The 15,562-nt window shown below is 38.7% G+C and overlaps 1 protein-coding gene across 2 annotated transcripts in view; it reads left to right on the top strand.

Moving 5' to 3' along the window:
- The window catches only part of MTBP (MDM2 binding protein), an 88,771-nt gene that overhangs the window by 10,120 nt on the left and 63,089 nt on the right, over positions 1-15,562 (top strand). For both annotated transcript variants that reach the window (XM_051844784.2, XM_002710755.5), the window contains exons 8-11: positions 1,502-1,633; positions 4,999-5,093; positions 8,626-8,698; positions 13,422-13,539. In XM_051844784.2, the coding sequence (XP_051700744.2) occupies positions 1,502-1,633; positions 4,999-5,093; positions 8,626-8,698; positions 13,422-13,539 (418 nt within the window). The remainder of the gene's footprint in view (positions 1-1,501; positions 1,634-4,998; positions 5,094-8,625; positions 8,699-13,421; positions 13,540-15,562) is intronic.

Raw genomic sequence — 15,562 nt, forward strand, 5'->3', positions numbered from 1 at the left:
CAGTTTTATTGTTTGTTCAGGATGGCATGGAAGTATGAGTTGACCATTGTGTTCTTAAGCTTTTTCTTGTGTTCATCAATAGACCTTTTTTTTTTAAAGATTTATTTACATATTTGAAAGGCAGACTTAGAAGAAGAGATAGAGATCAAGAGGTCTTTCATCTACTGTTTCACTCTCACCAAGAACCTGGAGATTCTTCCAGGTCTCCCATGGGAGTGGCAGTGGATCAACCACTTGGGCCATGTTTCGCTGCTTTCCCAGGCATTTAGCAGGGAACTGGACAGGAAATGCAGCAGCTGGGACAGGAATGGGCAGGCAGCAGATTAACCTGCTAGGCTGCAATGCCATCCCTAGACTCCACCCCCTGCCCTTTTATTTAATTTTTTTAAGGTTTATTTATTTGAAAGAGTTAACAGAGAGAGGGAAAGATAGATCTTCCATCTGGTTCATTCCCCAAGCGGCTGAAATGGCTGGAGCTGAGCTTATCCTAAGCCAAGAGCCAGGAGCTTCTTCCTGGTCTCTCACATGGATGCAGGATCCCAAACACTTGGACCATCTTCTGCTGCTTTCCCAGGCACATTAGCAGGGAGCTGGACTGGAAGTGGAGCAGCCGGGACTCAAACTGGCACCTATAGGGGATGCCAGCACCACAGGCAGTGTCGCCTGTTTTTCCCTTTACAATTCACCCTTAATAATGGCTTACTAAAACCTGTAATAAGATGACAGGAATTCATGTGATGCTTCTGTCTTAGTGATTTACAAGTTGGCCTGTTATAATCTCAGGAAGGTTAAATTAGCAGATGAAACTTTTTTTGCAGGTGATTTTAATGTGAAAGAAATATTAGCAGATGGAAGAGTAGAAATTGTGATTAGCTAAAGTTGCTTCTATATGTTTTTTGAATCTGTATGTTTACATATGACTGTAGACAGATATCTGCAGAGTCCTTTACATGTGATTCTCTTATTCTTTTGAATAGGACATTAATGTCCATATTTCCACAATATGCATTTGAAACTTGAAGTCAAAGTAAACACCCTGTGTTGGCAATTATTATTGTTGGAACCATTACTATTGTTAACACCTACTGTTATTACTTGTGAACTAATTGATCTCATCAACAACATATATTGAGGCTAAATATGTATGAGGCACTGCACTAAGGATCTAGTAGTGAATAAAATAGTTTCTATCTTTATATAGTTTGGTAGGAAGCCAGATATTGAACAAATAAATGCAAAATAGGTTTTTGGCCTGTGGTTGCATAAATGGACTAACATACTCTTGCTGCTGGTGAAGGGCCAATGAGAGCTTTTGTAAAACTGATGTTTCAGTTCAGATGGAAAGATACGTACCTAAATGGTAGAACCATATACTAAACTGAGGCATCAGAAATAAATTTACACATGGGTTTCCTCTAAACTTGTACATGTAATAAATTGGATTAATTTTTATATGTTTGTTCATGATGCTGTTAACCGTGTTCGCTGGATTTCTTTGCAGTTTGGATTTGAAATTAGTTTTCCTGAATTTTGTTTGAAGGGAGTTGCACCGAAGAACTTTAGTGCATATAATTTAAATACTTTCCTTTTTGCCAAAAAAATGACATCAAAGGACAAAAATATTTTGCCAAAGGTAATTGTGTTTTTTTTGTTTGTTTGTTTGTTTTTGCGCAGTCATCCATTTGTATCTTTTTGTTCCTGTAAAATACATTTGAATCTTGGGTTAATATTACTAATATACATGATTAAGTTTACTGGCATTCATTTTATTAAAATCAATATTAAGCAGTGGTGAACCTGTTTTAGAGTTAGAAAAAAAAAGTAATGCCAATTTTCCATCAGTGTAAGCCTGAAACTACCTTTGGTTTAGACTTTACTCTGTGATCTTCCTAAGACTCAGTTTGGAGAGAATATGTTAGAGCAGGAAGAGGATAGGCACTGATAGAAGGTAGACCTGGATTTGAAACCTGACTGTCACAAATGAAGTATTGGGTATAACTTAATTCTGAAATGTGGGTAATAATAACACTTTTCTCTTACAAAGTTAATTAGTTTAGATGACTTGAAGAGATTATTATCTGAGACAGTACCTGACATACACTTAAGAATTACATGTGTTCATCCCTTATCATATATTTAGTATTAAAATACAAGTAATTAGAAAATATAACAACTATGGGACTGGTGCTGTGGTGCAGCAGGTTAACACCTTGGCCTGAAGCGCCAGCATCCCATATGGGTGCTGGTTCTAGTCCCAGCGGCTCCTCTTGCAATCCAGGTCTCTGCTATGGCCTGGGAAAGCAGTGGAAGATGGCCCAAGTCCTTGGGCCCCTGCACCTGCGTGGGAGACCTGGAAGAAGCTCCTGGCTTCAGATGGAAGACCTCTCTCTCTGTCTCTACCTTTCTCTGTAGCTCTGTCTTTCAAATAAAAAATAAAATAAATCCTTAAAACAATGTAATATTAAGTAGGAAAAGGGTCAGTTAGCTTTAAAAAAAAAAGAAACGTTAGGAATATAATTAATACCATTAACTTATTTATATATGGCAGCACTTTAAAACTAAAAAAAATTTTTATTTACAAAAAGGGAACAAATTTCATGTATTTTATATATACAGTTTTAAGAGCATAATGATACTTCCCATTATACCTTCCCAATATAGTGATCATGAAGTTACAAGGGTGTCAAATTGATGGCTGATGTTTCTGATCAAAGTGTGTTACAAATAAGGGCATAATTCCCCATGTAAACTGATTTCCTAATGTTTAGAATTTTTCTACTTTATCATACTGTGTCCATCTTTCACAATAATATTATTTTCTAAGATTAGAATCATGTGATTGATGACCTCAACTTCTCTTTCTTGATAATATACTATTCCTGTATGAATGTTTTTTTCTACTGTTGAAGAGAATGTCAGGGTACAACATCTTCAATTAATATAAGGTTTTCTCTCTCTCCTCTATAATACACACACAATATATGCTAATTATATATGTATACACACACAAGAGTATTTCAGAAAGTTTGTGGAAAATGGAATTGAAAGATTATTTTCATGCAAAAATTTTTGAAATTTTTAAGAATTTATTCATCTGAGGCAGAACCACAGAGAAAGAGGGGCTAGGAAAGAAAGAGAAAGGCTTTCCACCCACTGGTTCACTCCCTAAATGGCCACAGTGGCCAGAGCTGGGCCAATCTGAAGCCAGGAGCCAAGAGCTTCTTACTGGTCTCCCACACAGATGCAGGGACCCAGGCACTTGGACCATCCTCCACTGTTTTCCCAGGCCACAAGCAGAGAGCTGGATCGGAAGAGGAGTATCTGGGGCATGAACCAGTGCCCATATGGCTTGCTTGTGCCATAGGCAGGGGCTCAGCCCACTAGGCCACAGCACTGGCCCTAGCATAGGGTTTTTTAGTAAACATTTTCCAGGGCTGGAGTTGTGATGTAGGGAGTTAAGCCACTGACTTGCCATGCCAGTATCCCATTTGGGCACTGGTTTGAGTCCTGGCTGCTGCTCCACTTCCTATCCAGCTCCATGCTAATGCTCCTGGAAAAGCAGCAGGAGATGATTGAGGTGTGTGGGCCCCTGCTACCCACGTGGGAACCTGGATGAAACTGACTTTGGCCCGGCCTAGCCTCAGACATTGTCGCCATTTGCAAAGTGAACCAGTAATGGAAGGGCTAACTTGCACACATACTTGCGTGTGCTCTCTCTCTTCCCCCGCATCCCTCTTCTCTCTTCCTGTTTACCTCTGTCTCAGTAACTCTGCCATTCAAATAAGTAAATCTTTAAAAAAAGCATGCATTTTCCATGAACTTTTTCAAGACCCCTTGTACGTAATCCATACACATGTTCATAATTGTATATGGTAGAATTATGCAGCTTTCTGCAAGTTATGTAGTTTCATCAAGGTGTATTCTCTTTTCTTTGCCTCACATATGAAATACTACAGCTCCAGCTATTGAAATGATTCTTCTAGCTCATTGTAATTTTATTTTAGACTCTACCTTAAGAAATGCTAAAATTATATTTCTCTGGAGCTTTCTGTGTTAATTGGCAACTGCTGGCAACCCAGAATGTTTTTTTTTTTTTTTTCAAAGATTTATTGTATTTATTTGAAAGAGTTATAGAGAGAGGTACAGACAGAGAAGTCTTCCATCCGCTGGTTCAGTCTCCAGATGACTGCAACAGCTAGAGCTGCACCGATCCGAAGCCAGGAGTCTCCTGCGGGTTTCCCACTTGGGTGCAGGGGCCCAAGGATTTGGGCTGTCCTCCACTGCTTTCCCTAGCTATAGCAGAGAACTGGATCGGAAGAGAAGCAGCCAGGACTGGAACCAGCGCCCATATGGGATGCCGGCGCTTCAGGCCAGGGCTTTAACCTGCTGTACCACAGCGCTGTCCCCTCCCCCTTATTTTTTTTTTTTTTATCTCAGCATTGCATTGAACCTAAATTCTTCTTGGTGTGTCTTTTATTTCTCTTTTTTAGCTCTGCAGATCCCACCTGCAGAGGTATGTTACTCATTTATTCAGTACTCTTATCTCGTGGGTTGCCTGAATAAAAACAGCACGAGTTTAGAACTCTAATCTTCTGTTCCTTGCCTCTTTTTGTGCACGTTTTCTCCTGTTAAAGCTCTTTTTGGTCACTAGGAAATACCCATCTCTCTCTAGTTTAAAAGGTATAATTGGAGCAGAAGAATTTCATTCTGCTGTAGCAAATTAAATGTCTGGCTTGTATAATATATACTATGTTAATTTTTAAGATCTGGTTTAAAATTTTGAACTATTAATCACTAATTTTGTAATTTTCATTTTATTCATTGTTTTTAAAGTATTGTAATTTTAATTTTAAATTTTATAATTTTAATTTTTATAGTATTATAATTTTAATTTCTTTCCCAGGTTTTCATTTTATTCATCATTTTTAAAGTATTATAAATATTTTAATTTTAAATTTTATAATTTTAGTTTTTATACTATTTTAATTTTTTTCCCAGGTTTTCCATTATTATGGCCCTGCTTTAGAATTTGTACAGATGATAAAATTATCGGATCTACCTTCCTGCTATTTATCAGACATTGAATTTGAGTTGTATCCTTTATTTACATATTCATTTAGATCATATTTTCTGTATTGCATATAACGGTCTCATATTGCCAGGTAAATCTATTAAAGTGTGCCTTCATTTTTACTTCACTGTATGCATTGTTGTCCAGCTATGCTGCCTGACTCTTTATTGTTGAAGCTGCTAGAAAAGAAACTTCTCTCTCTTTCCATATTCTGGATCCTATACTTGTCCTATAAGAAATCTTTCTCCCCAGGTAAGTATTTTCAGGCAATTTTTTTTAATTTTTTTTTTATTTTTATCTTTTATTTAATGAATATAAATTTCCAAAGTACGACTTATGGATTACAATGGCTTCCCCCCCATACCGTCCCTCCCACCCACAACCCTCCCCTTTCCCACTCCCTCTCCCCTTCCATTCACATCAAGATTCATTTTCGATTATCTTAATATACAGAAGATCAGCTTAGTATACATTAAGTAAGGATTTCAACAGTTTGCTCCCACACAGAAACATAAAGTGAAAAATAATAGATGATTTTTTTTTAAATGATGATGAAATCAGATCAGACCTATTGTCATGTTTAATCCCAGTGAGAGTCAAGTTGGGAATTGATAATTTCTTTCTTTTTTTTTTTTTTTTTTTTACAGAGGATCAGTTTAGTATACATTAAGTAAAGATTTCAACTGTTTGCACCCCCATAGAAACACAAAGTGAAATATACTGTTTGAGTACTCATTATAGCATTAAGCCTCAATGTACAGCACATTAAGGACAGAGATCCTACATGAGGAGTAAGTGCACAGTGACTCCTGTTGTTGACTTTACCAATTGACACTCCTGTTTATGGCATCAGTAATCTCCCTATGCTCCAGTCATGAGTTTCCAAGGCTATGGAAGCCCCTTGAGTTCTCCGACTCTTTATCTTGTTTAGACAAGGTCATAGTCAAAGTGGAGGTTCTCTCCTCCCTTCAGAGAAAGGTACCTCCTTCTTTGAAGACCTGTTCTTTCCACTGGGATCTCACTCACAGAGATCTTTTTGTCAGGCAATATTTTTTAACATTTGCTGTGAGTAGGGCTTTGGAAGTAATCCGAAAGTGATTGAGCCTTGGTTTTCTAATGGAGTTGTAATGTTCTCCTTCTGAGCACAGGCCAGATCTCTCTCTCACCTAGCCTAGCAATACTTAAAACTCTTATCCCTCCCACCTTCCATCCAAACAGCCCAACATGTATATTTTATGTGCTTTTATTACCTTTGCTGTTACTCTGGTTAGTGCTTCAATACTTTTTAAAGATAATCTCCCTTTTTCTGAAATCCAAGAATGCATCTTCATGACTTTCATGTTTTTCTCCATATAATGTTTCTGTTGAAAAATTCTGGTACTACACTATGTCATGGTGTACTGTAGGTTCTCAGTAAATATGACTTTGTATTATATCAGCTCAAACCAGAGTACTCACTATTGTCTTACTGTAAATTCCTTTCTGCAGAAGGTATAGTATTTTGGAGGCATAGAGGAAGCTCACAAAGCTGAGAAATGTTTTCTAGCATCACTAAAGAAGTGAATTTTTTTTTTTTTTTTTTTTTTTTTTTTGGAAACTTTGGTAAGAAATCAGTCTGTGGTGCCTTTTCCAATGGACCATATCCTAAAATACCTCCTATACTATGACTTGGGTTAAATTCTGTCCTAAAGAGGGTGAGGAATCATAGAAGAATTATAAACCAGGAAGTAGCTTAATCAGAAGTAAATTTTAGGGGCTGGCATTATGGCATAGTGGGTAAAACTTCTACCTGTGACACTGGCTTCACAAGTGGGTGCCAGGTTGTCCTGGCTGCTTTACTTCTGATCCAGCTCCCTGTTAATAGCCTGGGAAAAGCAGCAGAAGATGGTACAAGTGCTTGAGTCCCTACTCCCACACGGGAGGCCCACATGAAGGTCCTGGCTCCTGGTTTAGACTTGGCCCAGCTCTGGCCATTGTGACCATCTAGGGAGTAAGCCAGCAAATGAAAGATCTCTCTCTTTGTGTGTCTCCCTCTCTGAAACTCTGACTTTCAAAATAAATAAATATTTTTTTTTTAACTTTTATTTAATGAATATACGTTTCCAAAGTACGAATAATGGATTACTATGGCTTCCCCCCCATACCGTCCCTCCCACCCACAACCCTCCCCTTTCCCACTCCCTCTCCCCTTCCATTCACATCAAGATTCATTTTCGATTATCTTAATATACAGAAGATCAGCTTAGTATACATTAAGTAAGGATTTCAACAGTTTGCTCCCACACAGAAACATAAAGTGAAAAATAATAGATGATTTTTTTTAATGATGATGAATTCAGATCAGACCTATTGTCATGTTTAATCCCAGTGAGAGTCAAGTTGGGAGTTGATAGTTTCTTTTCTTTTCTTTTCTTTTTTTTTTTTTTTTTTTTTTTTTACAGAGGATCAGTTTAGTATGCATTAAGTAAAGATTTCAACAGTTTGCACCCCCATAGAAACACAAAGTGAAATATATTATTTGAGTACTCGTTATAGCATTAAATCTCAATGCACAGCACATTAAGGACAGAGATCCTACATGAGGAGTAAGTGCACAGTGACTCCTGTTGTTGACTTTACCAATTGACACTCCTGTCTATGGCATCAGTAATCTCCCTATGCTCCAGTCATGAGTTTCCAAGGCTATGGAAGCCCAAAATAATAAATATTCCAAAATAAATAAATATTTTTAAAAAAATAAATTTTCGATTATACTGGTAAGGTTTTGAAAAACATAAGAGCTTGAACATAAGAAGTGGCACATGGACTGGAGATTCTGGAAAAATTCAGAACTTGTTAACAACTTAAAAGTAATAGCAATCATGACCTGTTAGATGTAGGGAAAGTGAGAAGTCCCAGTGGAGGGTAGGATGGGTCCCTGTGTTGATACTGGTGCCACAAATGAAGAGAACATGAGAAGAGGAGATTTCATAAAGAAAGAGGAGTTCAAGTTTGGGTAATTTGAGTATTAATAATCACTGAGTGGTTTTGAATTTTTTTTTCCAAGTAAAGTTATTTATATTTACAAATTTTGAAATTCTTGCTTACCAACAGTTTATTAATTCCCATAAACTTTTTTTAAAAGATTTATTTATTTGAAAGAGTTGCACACAGAGAGAAGGAGAGACAGAGAGGTCTTCTATGAACACTGGTTCACTTCCCAATTGGCCGCAAGGGCCAGAGTTGCACTGATCCTAAGCCAGGAGCCAGGAGCTTCTGGGTCTCCCACGCAGGTGCAGGAGCCCAAGGACTTGGGCCATCTTCCACAGCTTTCCCAGGCCATAGCACAGAGCTGGATCAGAAGTGGAGCAGCCTGGACTAGAACCAGTGCCCATATGGGATGCCGGCAATGCAGGCAGCAGCTTTACCTGCTATGCCACAGTGCTGGTCCCAGTTAAACTTTTTAGTAAGTGCATTTAAACAACTTGTGAAGAATTAAAATGATAAAATTTGTTTTACGGAGTACAAGTATTTTGCAGTTCCTACTTCCTGATTTCCTTAACTCCTTAGTACAGAGGATTGACAGAAAACAACACGAGACAGAATTCCATGTTGTTGTTGGAGCAGATTTCTTCTCTGTGTGGCAAGGTATAGTTGCTTTTGCATTTCATATTTGGTTTTTGTAGTTAACATTTTTGGATGTGTAAGAAAAGGATGTAATTTGTTATCTGTTTTTGCATGATGACTTTGTTCCTTTAATGTACTAAATCATGATTTTGGTCCTAATTTACATTAAGACATTTCAAATTTTTTAATGCACAAAATATTTATTGGCAGTATTTATATCATATTTGCTCATGGTTTCTATAACAGACTATTATCAAACCTGTAAAGAGAAAATGATTATTATAATTATTGGACTTCTCATGATGCTATAATAAAATCTTATTTATAATTCCCTTAGAAAATTGATATAATGAAAGAAATATGATTTGACCTTAAGATGCTTAACTAATAGTCACTCAGAATTCTGGCTTTCAGAATTATTTTCCCATAAATTTGATAGTTTTTTGAGTAGTATGCTAAAATATTTGATGAAATGGCCTTTGATTGAGTAGCCTAAATTATAGTACTATGTTAACCCGGTTTGCATGCTGAAGAAAACCCAGTTTGCAAAGTTGTGAAGTTTGCTTCTTTTTTTTTTTAAAGATTTATTTATTTATTTGAAAGTCAGAGTTAAACAGAGAAATGAGAGTCAGAGAGAGGGATGTTTTCCATCCACTGGTTCACTCCCCGATTGGCTGCAACGGCTGGAGCTGCCTCAATCCGAAGTCAGGAGCCAGGAGCATCCTCTGGGTCTCCCACATACGTGCAGGGGCCCAAGGCCTTGGGCCGTCTTCTGCTGCTTTCCCAGACCATAGCAGAGAGCTGGATTGGAAGTGGAGCAGCTAGGTTCGAACCAGCACCCATAAAGGATGCTGGCACTGCGTGCAGTAGCTTAACCTCCTACACAACAGCGCCAGCCCCACGAAGTTTATTTTTATCTAACATATATCCTGTGTGCTAGGCAGTGCCCTAGTGTTAGGTACCCATTAATGAATTGTACAGATGAAACCTCTATCCTCATAAAACTTTAAGATTTTGGTGTGAACATAGAGAATAAGTCTCTGTAGGTATGATACAAGCTATGAAGAAAATAGGCTGTGAATAAGTGAGGAAAATGTATTTTCAATGGAGAAAATGAGATCAAACTTGTCCATTTCTACAGCATTATGTGTGTAGAAGTCTTGTGAGGAGATGCAGTTAACAAATGTGTACTAAGAATAAAAAGCTTTATTTTCACTGAAATAGCTACGTAGTTCTCTGTATAACAGTGTCTAGTCACTTTTTGAAGCCCTTATCTATCATTTATTATTATCTTTAACATTTATTTGAGAGGCAGAGTTACATCCCCTAGTTCATCCCCAAATACCTTAATAGTCAGGGATGGGCTAGGATAAAGCTAGGAACCAGGAACTTAATGCAGATCTCCTGTGTGGGTTTCAGGGACTCAAGTGCTTCAGCTATCACCTGCTACCACTTGGGCTGTACATCAGCAAGAAGCTGCCTTGGGAATAGAACTAGGACTTGAATGTGAGCACTCCAGTGTAGGATTTGGGCATCTCAAGTGGCATCTTAACCACTAGGTCATGTGGTTGCCTCTACCATTTGTTATTAACCATCTCACTTATATTGTCAAATAAGAGAGAGGAAATATGGTATTGTAGAAAACCCTAAAGAGAAGAGCATATGCTGGGACCAGCTGGGGCCAGCTGGGGCCGTGGCATGGTCAGTTAAGTCTCTGCCTGCAGCACCAGTATCACATATGGGTGCATCCATGTGGGAGACCTGGAAGAAGCTCCTGGCTCCTGTTTGAATCAGCCCTTCTCTGGGCGTTAAGGGTCATTTGAGGAGTGAACCAGCAGATGGAAGACCTTTATCTCTCTCCCTCTATAAATCTACCTCTCAAGTAAAATAAATAAATCTTTTTTTTAAAAAGAGCATTTGATTTAGAAAACTTGGGTTTAGAACCCTGGCTCTGCCACTCACTGAATTATAGCTTTATCAGTTGTCTACTGAAATAATAAACCTTGTGTTACCTCTCTCAGAGTTGTAATGAAAACCAAATTGGAATATGAGGAATCTTCAAAATTTTTTTGCACCAAAATTTTACTTTCCTTTTCCATTAACTTTTTGAATACCCTTGCATTTTTTAAGCTATAAAACATAAGTGTTTACTATTTTTTATCTTTGAAGTTCGTATGGCTTAAGTGATTAATACACATATGAATTTCTTGAAGCATGGAGCACTAGATATTCTGTAGGTAATTTAAAAATATGATAAGATTTGTAAACATTTTGTGGAGAAATTTATGCAAATTGTATAGAGAATATTATAAATCAAAATCTGATATTGGCCAGCGCGACGGCCCAATAAGCTAATCCTCCGCCTAGCGGTGCCGGCACACCGGGCTCTAGTCCTGGTCAGGGCGCCGGATTCTGTCCCAGTTGCCCCTCTTCCAGGCCAGCTCTCTGCTGTGGCCAGGGAGTGCAGTGGAGGATGGCCCAAGTGCTTGGGCCCTGCACCCGCATGGGAGACCAGGAGAAGCACCTGGCTCCTGCCTTCGGATCAGTGCGGTGCGCCGGCCATGGCAGCTATTGGAGGGTGAACCAACGGCAAAATGAAGACCTTTCTCTCTCTCTCTCTCTCTCTCTCTCACTGTCCACTCTGCCTGTAAAAAAAAAAAAAAAAAAAAAAAAAAAATTCTGATATTTAGGAGTGGGCCTTTGGTGTATTGGTATAGAGGTTAAGATGCTGCTTGGAACACCCTGTCTCATTTCGGCGTGCTGGGGTTCAAGTCCTAGTTCCCCTGTCAATTCTGGCTTCTTGCTGATGCACACGCTGAGAGATGGCAGATAAAAGTTCAACTAGTTAGGACCTTGCCGCCCAAGTGAGAGACCCAGGTTATCCCCAGATCCTAGCCTTGGCCTGGCCCAGCCCTGACCATTGTGGGCATTTGGGGTTTGAACCAGGCTGATGGGAGCTCTCTTTATCACTCTGCCTTTCAAATAAAATTTTTTAAAAATCAAATATATGCCTATAATTGCATCGATTTAATTTAATTAATCCTTATGGTTATTGAATATTGGCAACACTAATTCTAAAGCAAGCTAAACTATTGATATTTAATAATACCACATTTTCAATTGTTGTGTTTCAGATTTGTTGTGCTGGGTGGTCATTATGTTGATGGGCCACGAGGTTTAGAACTCAGATTTGAGTTCCTGTATTTGGCCTTTAAATTCTAGAAAGAATGATAGTCTTTAACGAATCATCCTCAGGTCTCTTAGAGGTTTTCTAATGATTAGTGTGGTGGGAGCAAGTTAACAGGATCCAAATTAATTATGAATGTAATAGATACAGTTGAAGTATATTTTGTAGAGAATCATAGTTTGAGATTTAGAACTATTTTCATACTTGTAACACTTGTTTAATCAAAATTAAGTTCTCTCAAAAGTGTGGCCACTTCATCAGCTACTGGGTCATGATATGGTTCTATCAGGCTGTCAATTAGGCATTGAACTGCTTGTGGCATTCCTGACATATTGAGAAAGCTGTGACTGGGACCTGGCATGGCCACGCTCACATTATAGCTATGTTGACCTCTGGACTTATGGTCTTGACATTTTGGAGCTATGAAGTCTTACTCAAGAAAGAAGAACTGGAATTTAAGGTTTAGAAAATTAGATTTATCTTTTATATTTAATGATTTTCTGTTGCTAAATATTTTTATTTTTAATGTCTAGTACTTGACTATATAAAATATATTTGACTTAAAAAAAACTTATGGCTATTCTAATAAGCATGTTTGTTATCTTCCATTTTTTGTTCCTGAAATGTTTTATCTACTAATTATGACTGCACAAGTAAAAACAGATAGCAACATAATTAGCACATTAAAATATTAATTATCTGAGTATCTCATAGCTCATATAACAAATCCATCTACAAAGGAAAGATAAAAATAATTTTGCATTTGTTTTAAGATCTTTGGTAAGTGCCTTGCTGCCTCGATGTCTCCAAAAATTTTTAAAGAAATAGTGTGCTGTTTACTAGAGTGTGCTGATTGATGCAGCTATATCACTAAAATTGACAAATAGAGCTTTCAGAATTCTAATTTTAATTTAGTCTTTGAGAATTTACCTAAGTGTATTATGGTGGGGTTTTTTTGAACAAGTGCTTAATAAACATCTGTATGCCATGCCCTGGGAAGATAAATGAATGAGTTTGCACAAAAGTCAGAAGCTTCTGTTTTCTAGAATGTAGTTCTTTATCTTTTCTGCATTCTCTGCAGTTCTTACCTGTTAGCATTAAATCTCTGATTTCTAGGAATAAATGCTTCTAAACTACTTTCATATGTATCCTAATCTTGAAGCCAGGACAATAATCCTGTGCAATGATTCTGATGACTGAATATGACAATCTTTTGGTGCTAGAATCCCAGCTTTTCTCATTGTTTTGCATATTTCCAAAGAAATTACACCCACAGCCTGGATTTAAAGCTAATACTATGAATAGTAAGGTTTTCAGAAATGTGTACCTTAGAAAAGGGAAGCCTAAAGCTTTGGATGCTTGTCTCTGCTTTTGTCTGCTGTTTGGCTTTCTTATTTTTTCTTTGCTAGAGAGTAATAGTTTTTTACAATGGGATTGTAGGGAGAGATCACTACTAAATACTTGTTACATAGGCGAAATGGGACTGAAAAATTATCACATGACACAATTTAAGAATTTCAGAATGAAGTCAATAAAAGCATGTTCTGTTTTATCCAGGTGGGTGCTCTGTTTATATTGCCATGTACTGTTAGTAACATACTTATTCCACCTCCCAACCAACTCAGTTCAAGGAAATGGAAAGAATACGTAGCTAAAAAACCCAAGACCATCAGTGGTAAGTAGATCTTTAAATGGTTTGAATGATGCTGCATAGATAAAGTACCAAATTTGAAATGGAGATAACATTTCTTTTTGGAAAATAGTATTTCTTCTTGTTAACTAATTATTTTTTATTTATTTTATTTTTATTTTTTTACAGGCAGAGTGGACAGTGAGAGAGAGAGAGAGAGAGAGAGAAAGGTCTTCCTTTTGCCGTTGGTTCACCCTCCAATAGCCGCCGCGGCTGGCGCACCGCACTGATCCGAAGGCAGGAGCCAGGTGCTTCTCCTGGTCTCCCATGCGGGTGCAGGGCCCAAGGACTTGGGCCATCCTCCACTGCACTCCCAGGCCATAGCAGAGAGCTGGCCTGGAAGAGGGGCAACTGGGACAGAATCCAGCGCCCTGACCGGGACTAGAACCCAGTGTGCCCGCGCTGCAGGCAGAGGATTAGCCTATTGAACCACCGTGCCGGCCCTTGTTAACTAATTTTTTAAAAGATTTATTTATTAGAAAGTCAGAGTTACACAGAAAGAGGAGAGGCAGAGAGGTCTTCCATCCAATGGTTCACTCACCAATTGGCTTCAGTGGCCGGAGCTGCGCCAATCTGAAGCCAGGAGCCTCTTGGGGTCTCCCATGTGGGTGCAGGGGCCCAAGAACTTTGAGCCATCTTCTCCTGCTTTCCCAGGCCATAGCAGAGAGCTGGATGGGAAGTGGAGCAGCCGGGTCTCGAACTGGCACCCATATGGGATGCTGGTGCTTCAGGCCAGGGCATAAACCTGCTGTGCCACAGCACCGGTCCCTGTTAACTATCTTTAACAACCATATATTTTTTATTTATTTTTATTTATTTTTTTTTTAGCCGGTGCCGTGGCTCATTAGGCTAATCCTTCACCTTGCGGCGCAGCACACCGGGTTCTAGTCCCGGTCAGGGCGCCGGATTCTGTCCTGGTTGCTCCTCTTCCAGGCCAGCTCTCTGCTGTGGCCTGGGAGTGCAGTGGAGGATGGCCCAAGTGCTTGGGCCCTGCACCCCAAGGGAGACCAGGAGAAGCACCTGGCTCCTGGCTTTCGGATCAGCGCCGTGCGCTGGATGCAGTGCACCAGCCGTGGCAGCTATTGGAGGGTGAACCAACGGCAAAGGAAGACCTTTTTCTCTGTCTCTCTCTCACTGTCCACTCTGCCTGTCCAAAAAAAAAAAAAAAAAAAAAAAAAACTTTCCTTTTTTAAAAAAAATCAGTGTGATGAAGGTGGGACTTTTAAAAATTTATTTATTTATTTATTTATTTATTTGAAAGAGTTACAGAGAGAGGGAAAGAAGACAGAAAGAGATCTTCATCTGCTGGTTTAATCCTCAGATGGCTGCGTTAGTTGTGGATGGGCTAGGCTGAAGCCAAGAGCTTTATCCCTATCTTTCACATGTGTGGTGGGGGCCCAAACATTTTGGCTATCCACTGCTTTTCAGGTGATTAGCTGGGGGCTGAATCAGAAGTGAACAGCCAGGACAAGAACCTGTGCCCATGTGGGATTCCAGTGTTACAGGCTGCAGCTTTTCCCATTGTACCATTATGCCAGCCCCAAGGCAGAACTTTTGGTTAGAGAGGTAATTGTTTTGAACATGGGTTTCTTAGAGACATTCCACGAATAAAATTCGTGAAAATTAGTGGCTTATTTATTACATGATATTACAGCCTATGATTACAAGTTCTGAAGAAATCAGTAGAGTTTATTTAACAGCTTAACTATAGTATAAAATGTTCTGAATACTTTAAAAATATCGATTTATTTTTTATGATGACCCATAGGCTTATTTTTATCCTCATTTTACAAATGAGGAAACTGGGACTTGGAGAAGTAACAGAGCTATTAACTGTCAACTGTGGTACCAATCCTGGCTCTGCCAGTTAATAATAAGACTGCAATTTCCCCAAGGATTTGAACCCAGGCTCTGTGCTCTTATACTCTGTGATTGCTTCTCTAATAATCTGGTATGTTCAGAGTTTCACCATAAAAATGAAATCTTAATTTCTGTTATAAAACTAGAA

This window comes from Oryctolagus cuniculus, chromosome 6 (assembly GCF_964237555.1).
Source record: "Oryctolagus cuniculus chromosome 6, mOryCun1.1, whole genome shotgun sequence".
In the NCBI taxonomy this organism is placed as follows: domain Eukaryota; kingdom Metazoa; phylum Chordata; class Mammalia; order Lagomorpha; family Leporidae; genus Oryctolagus; species Oryctolagus cuniculus.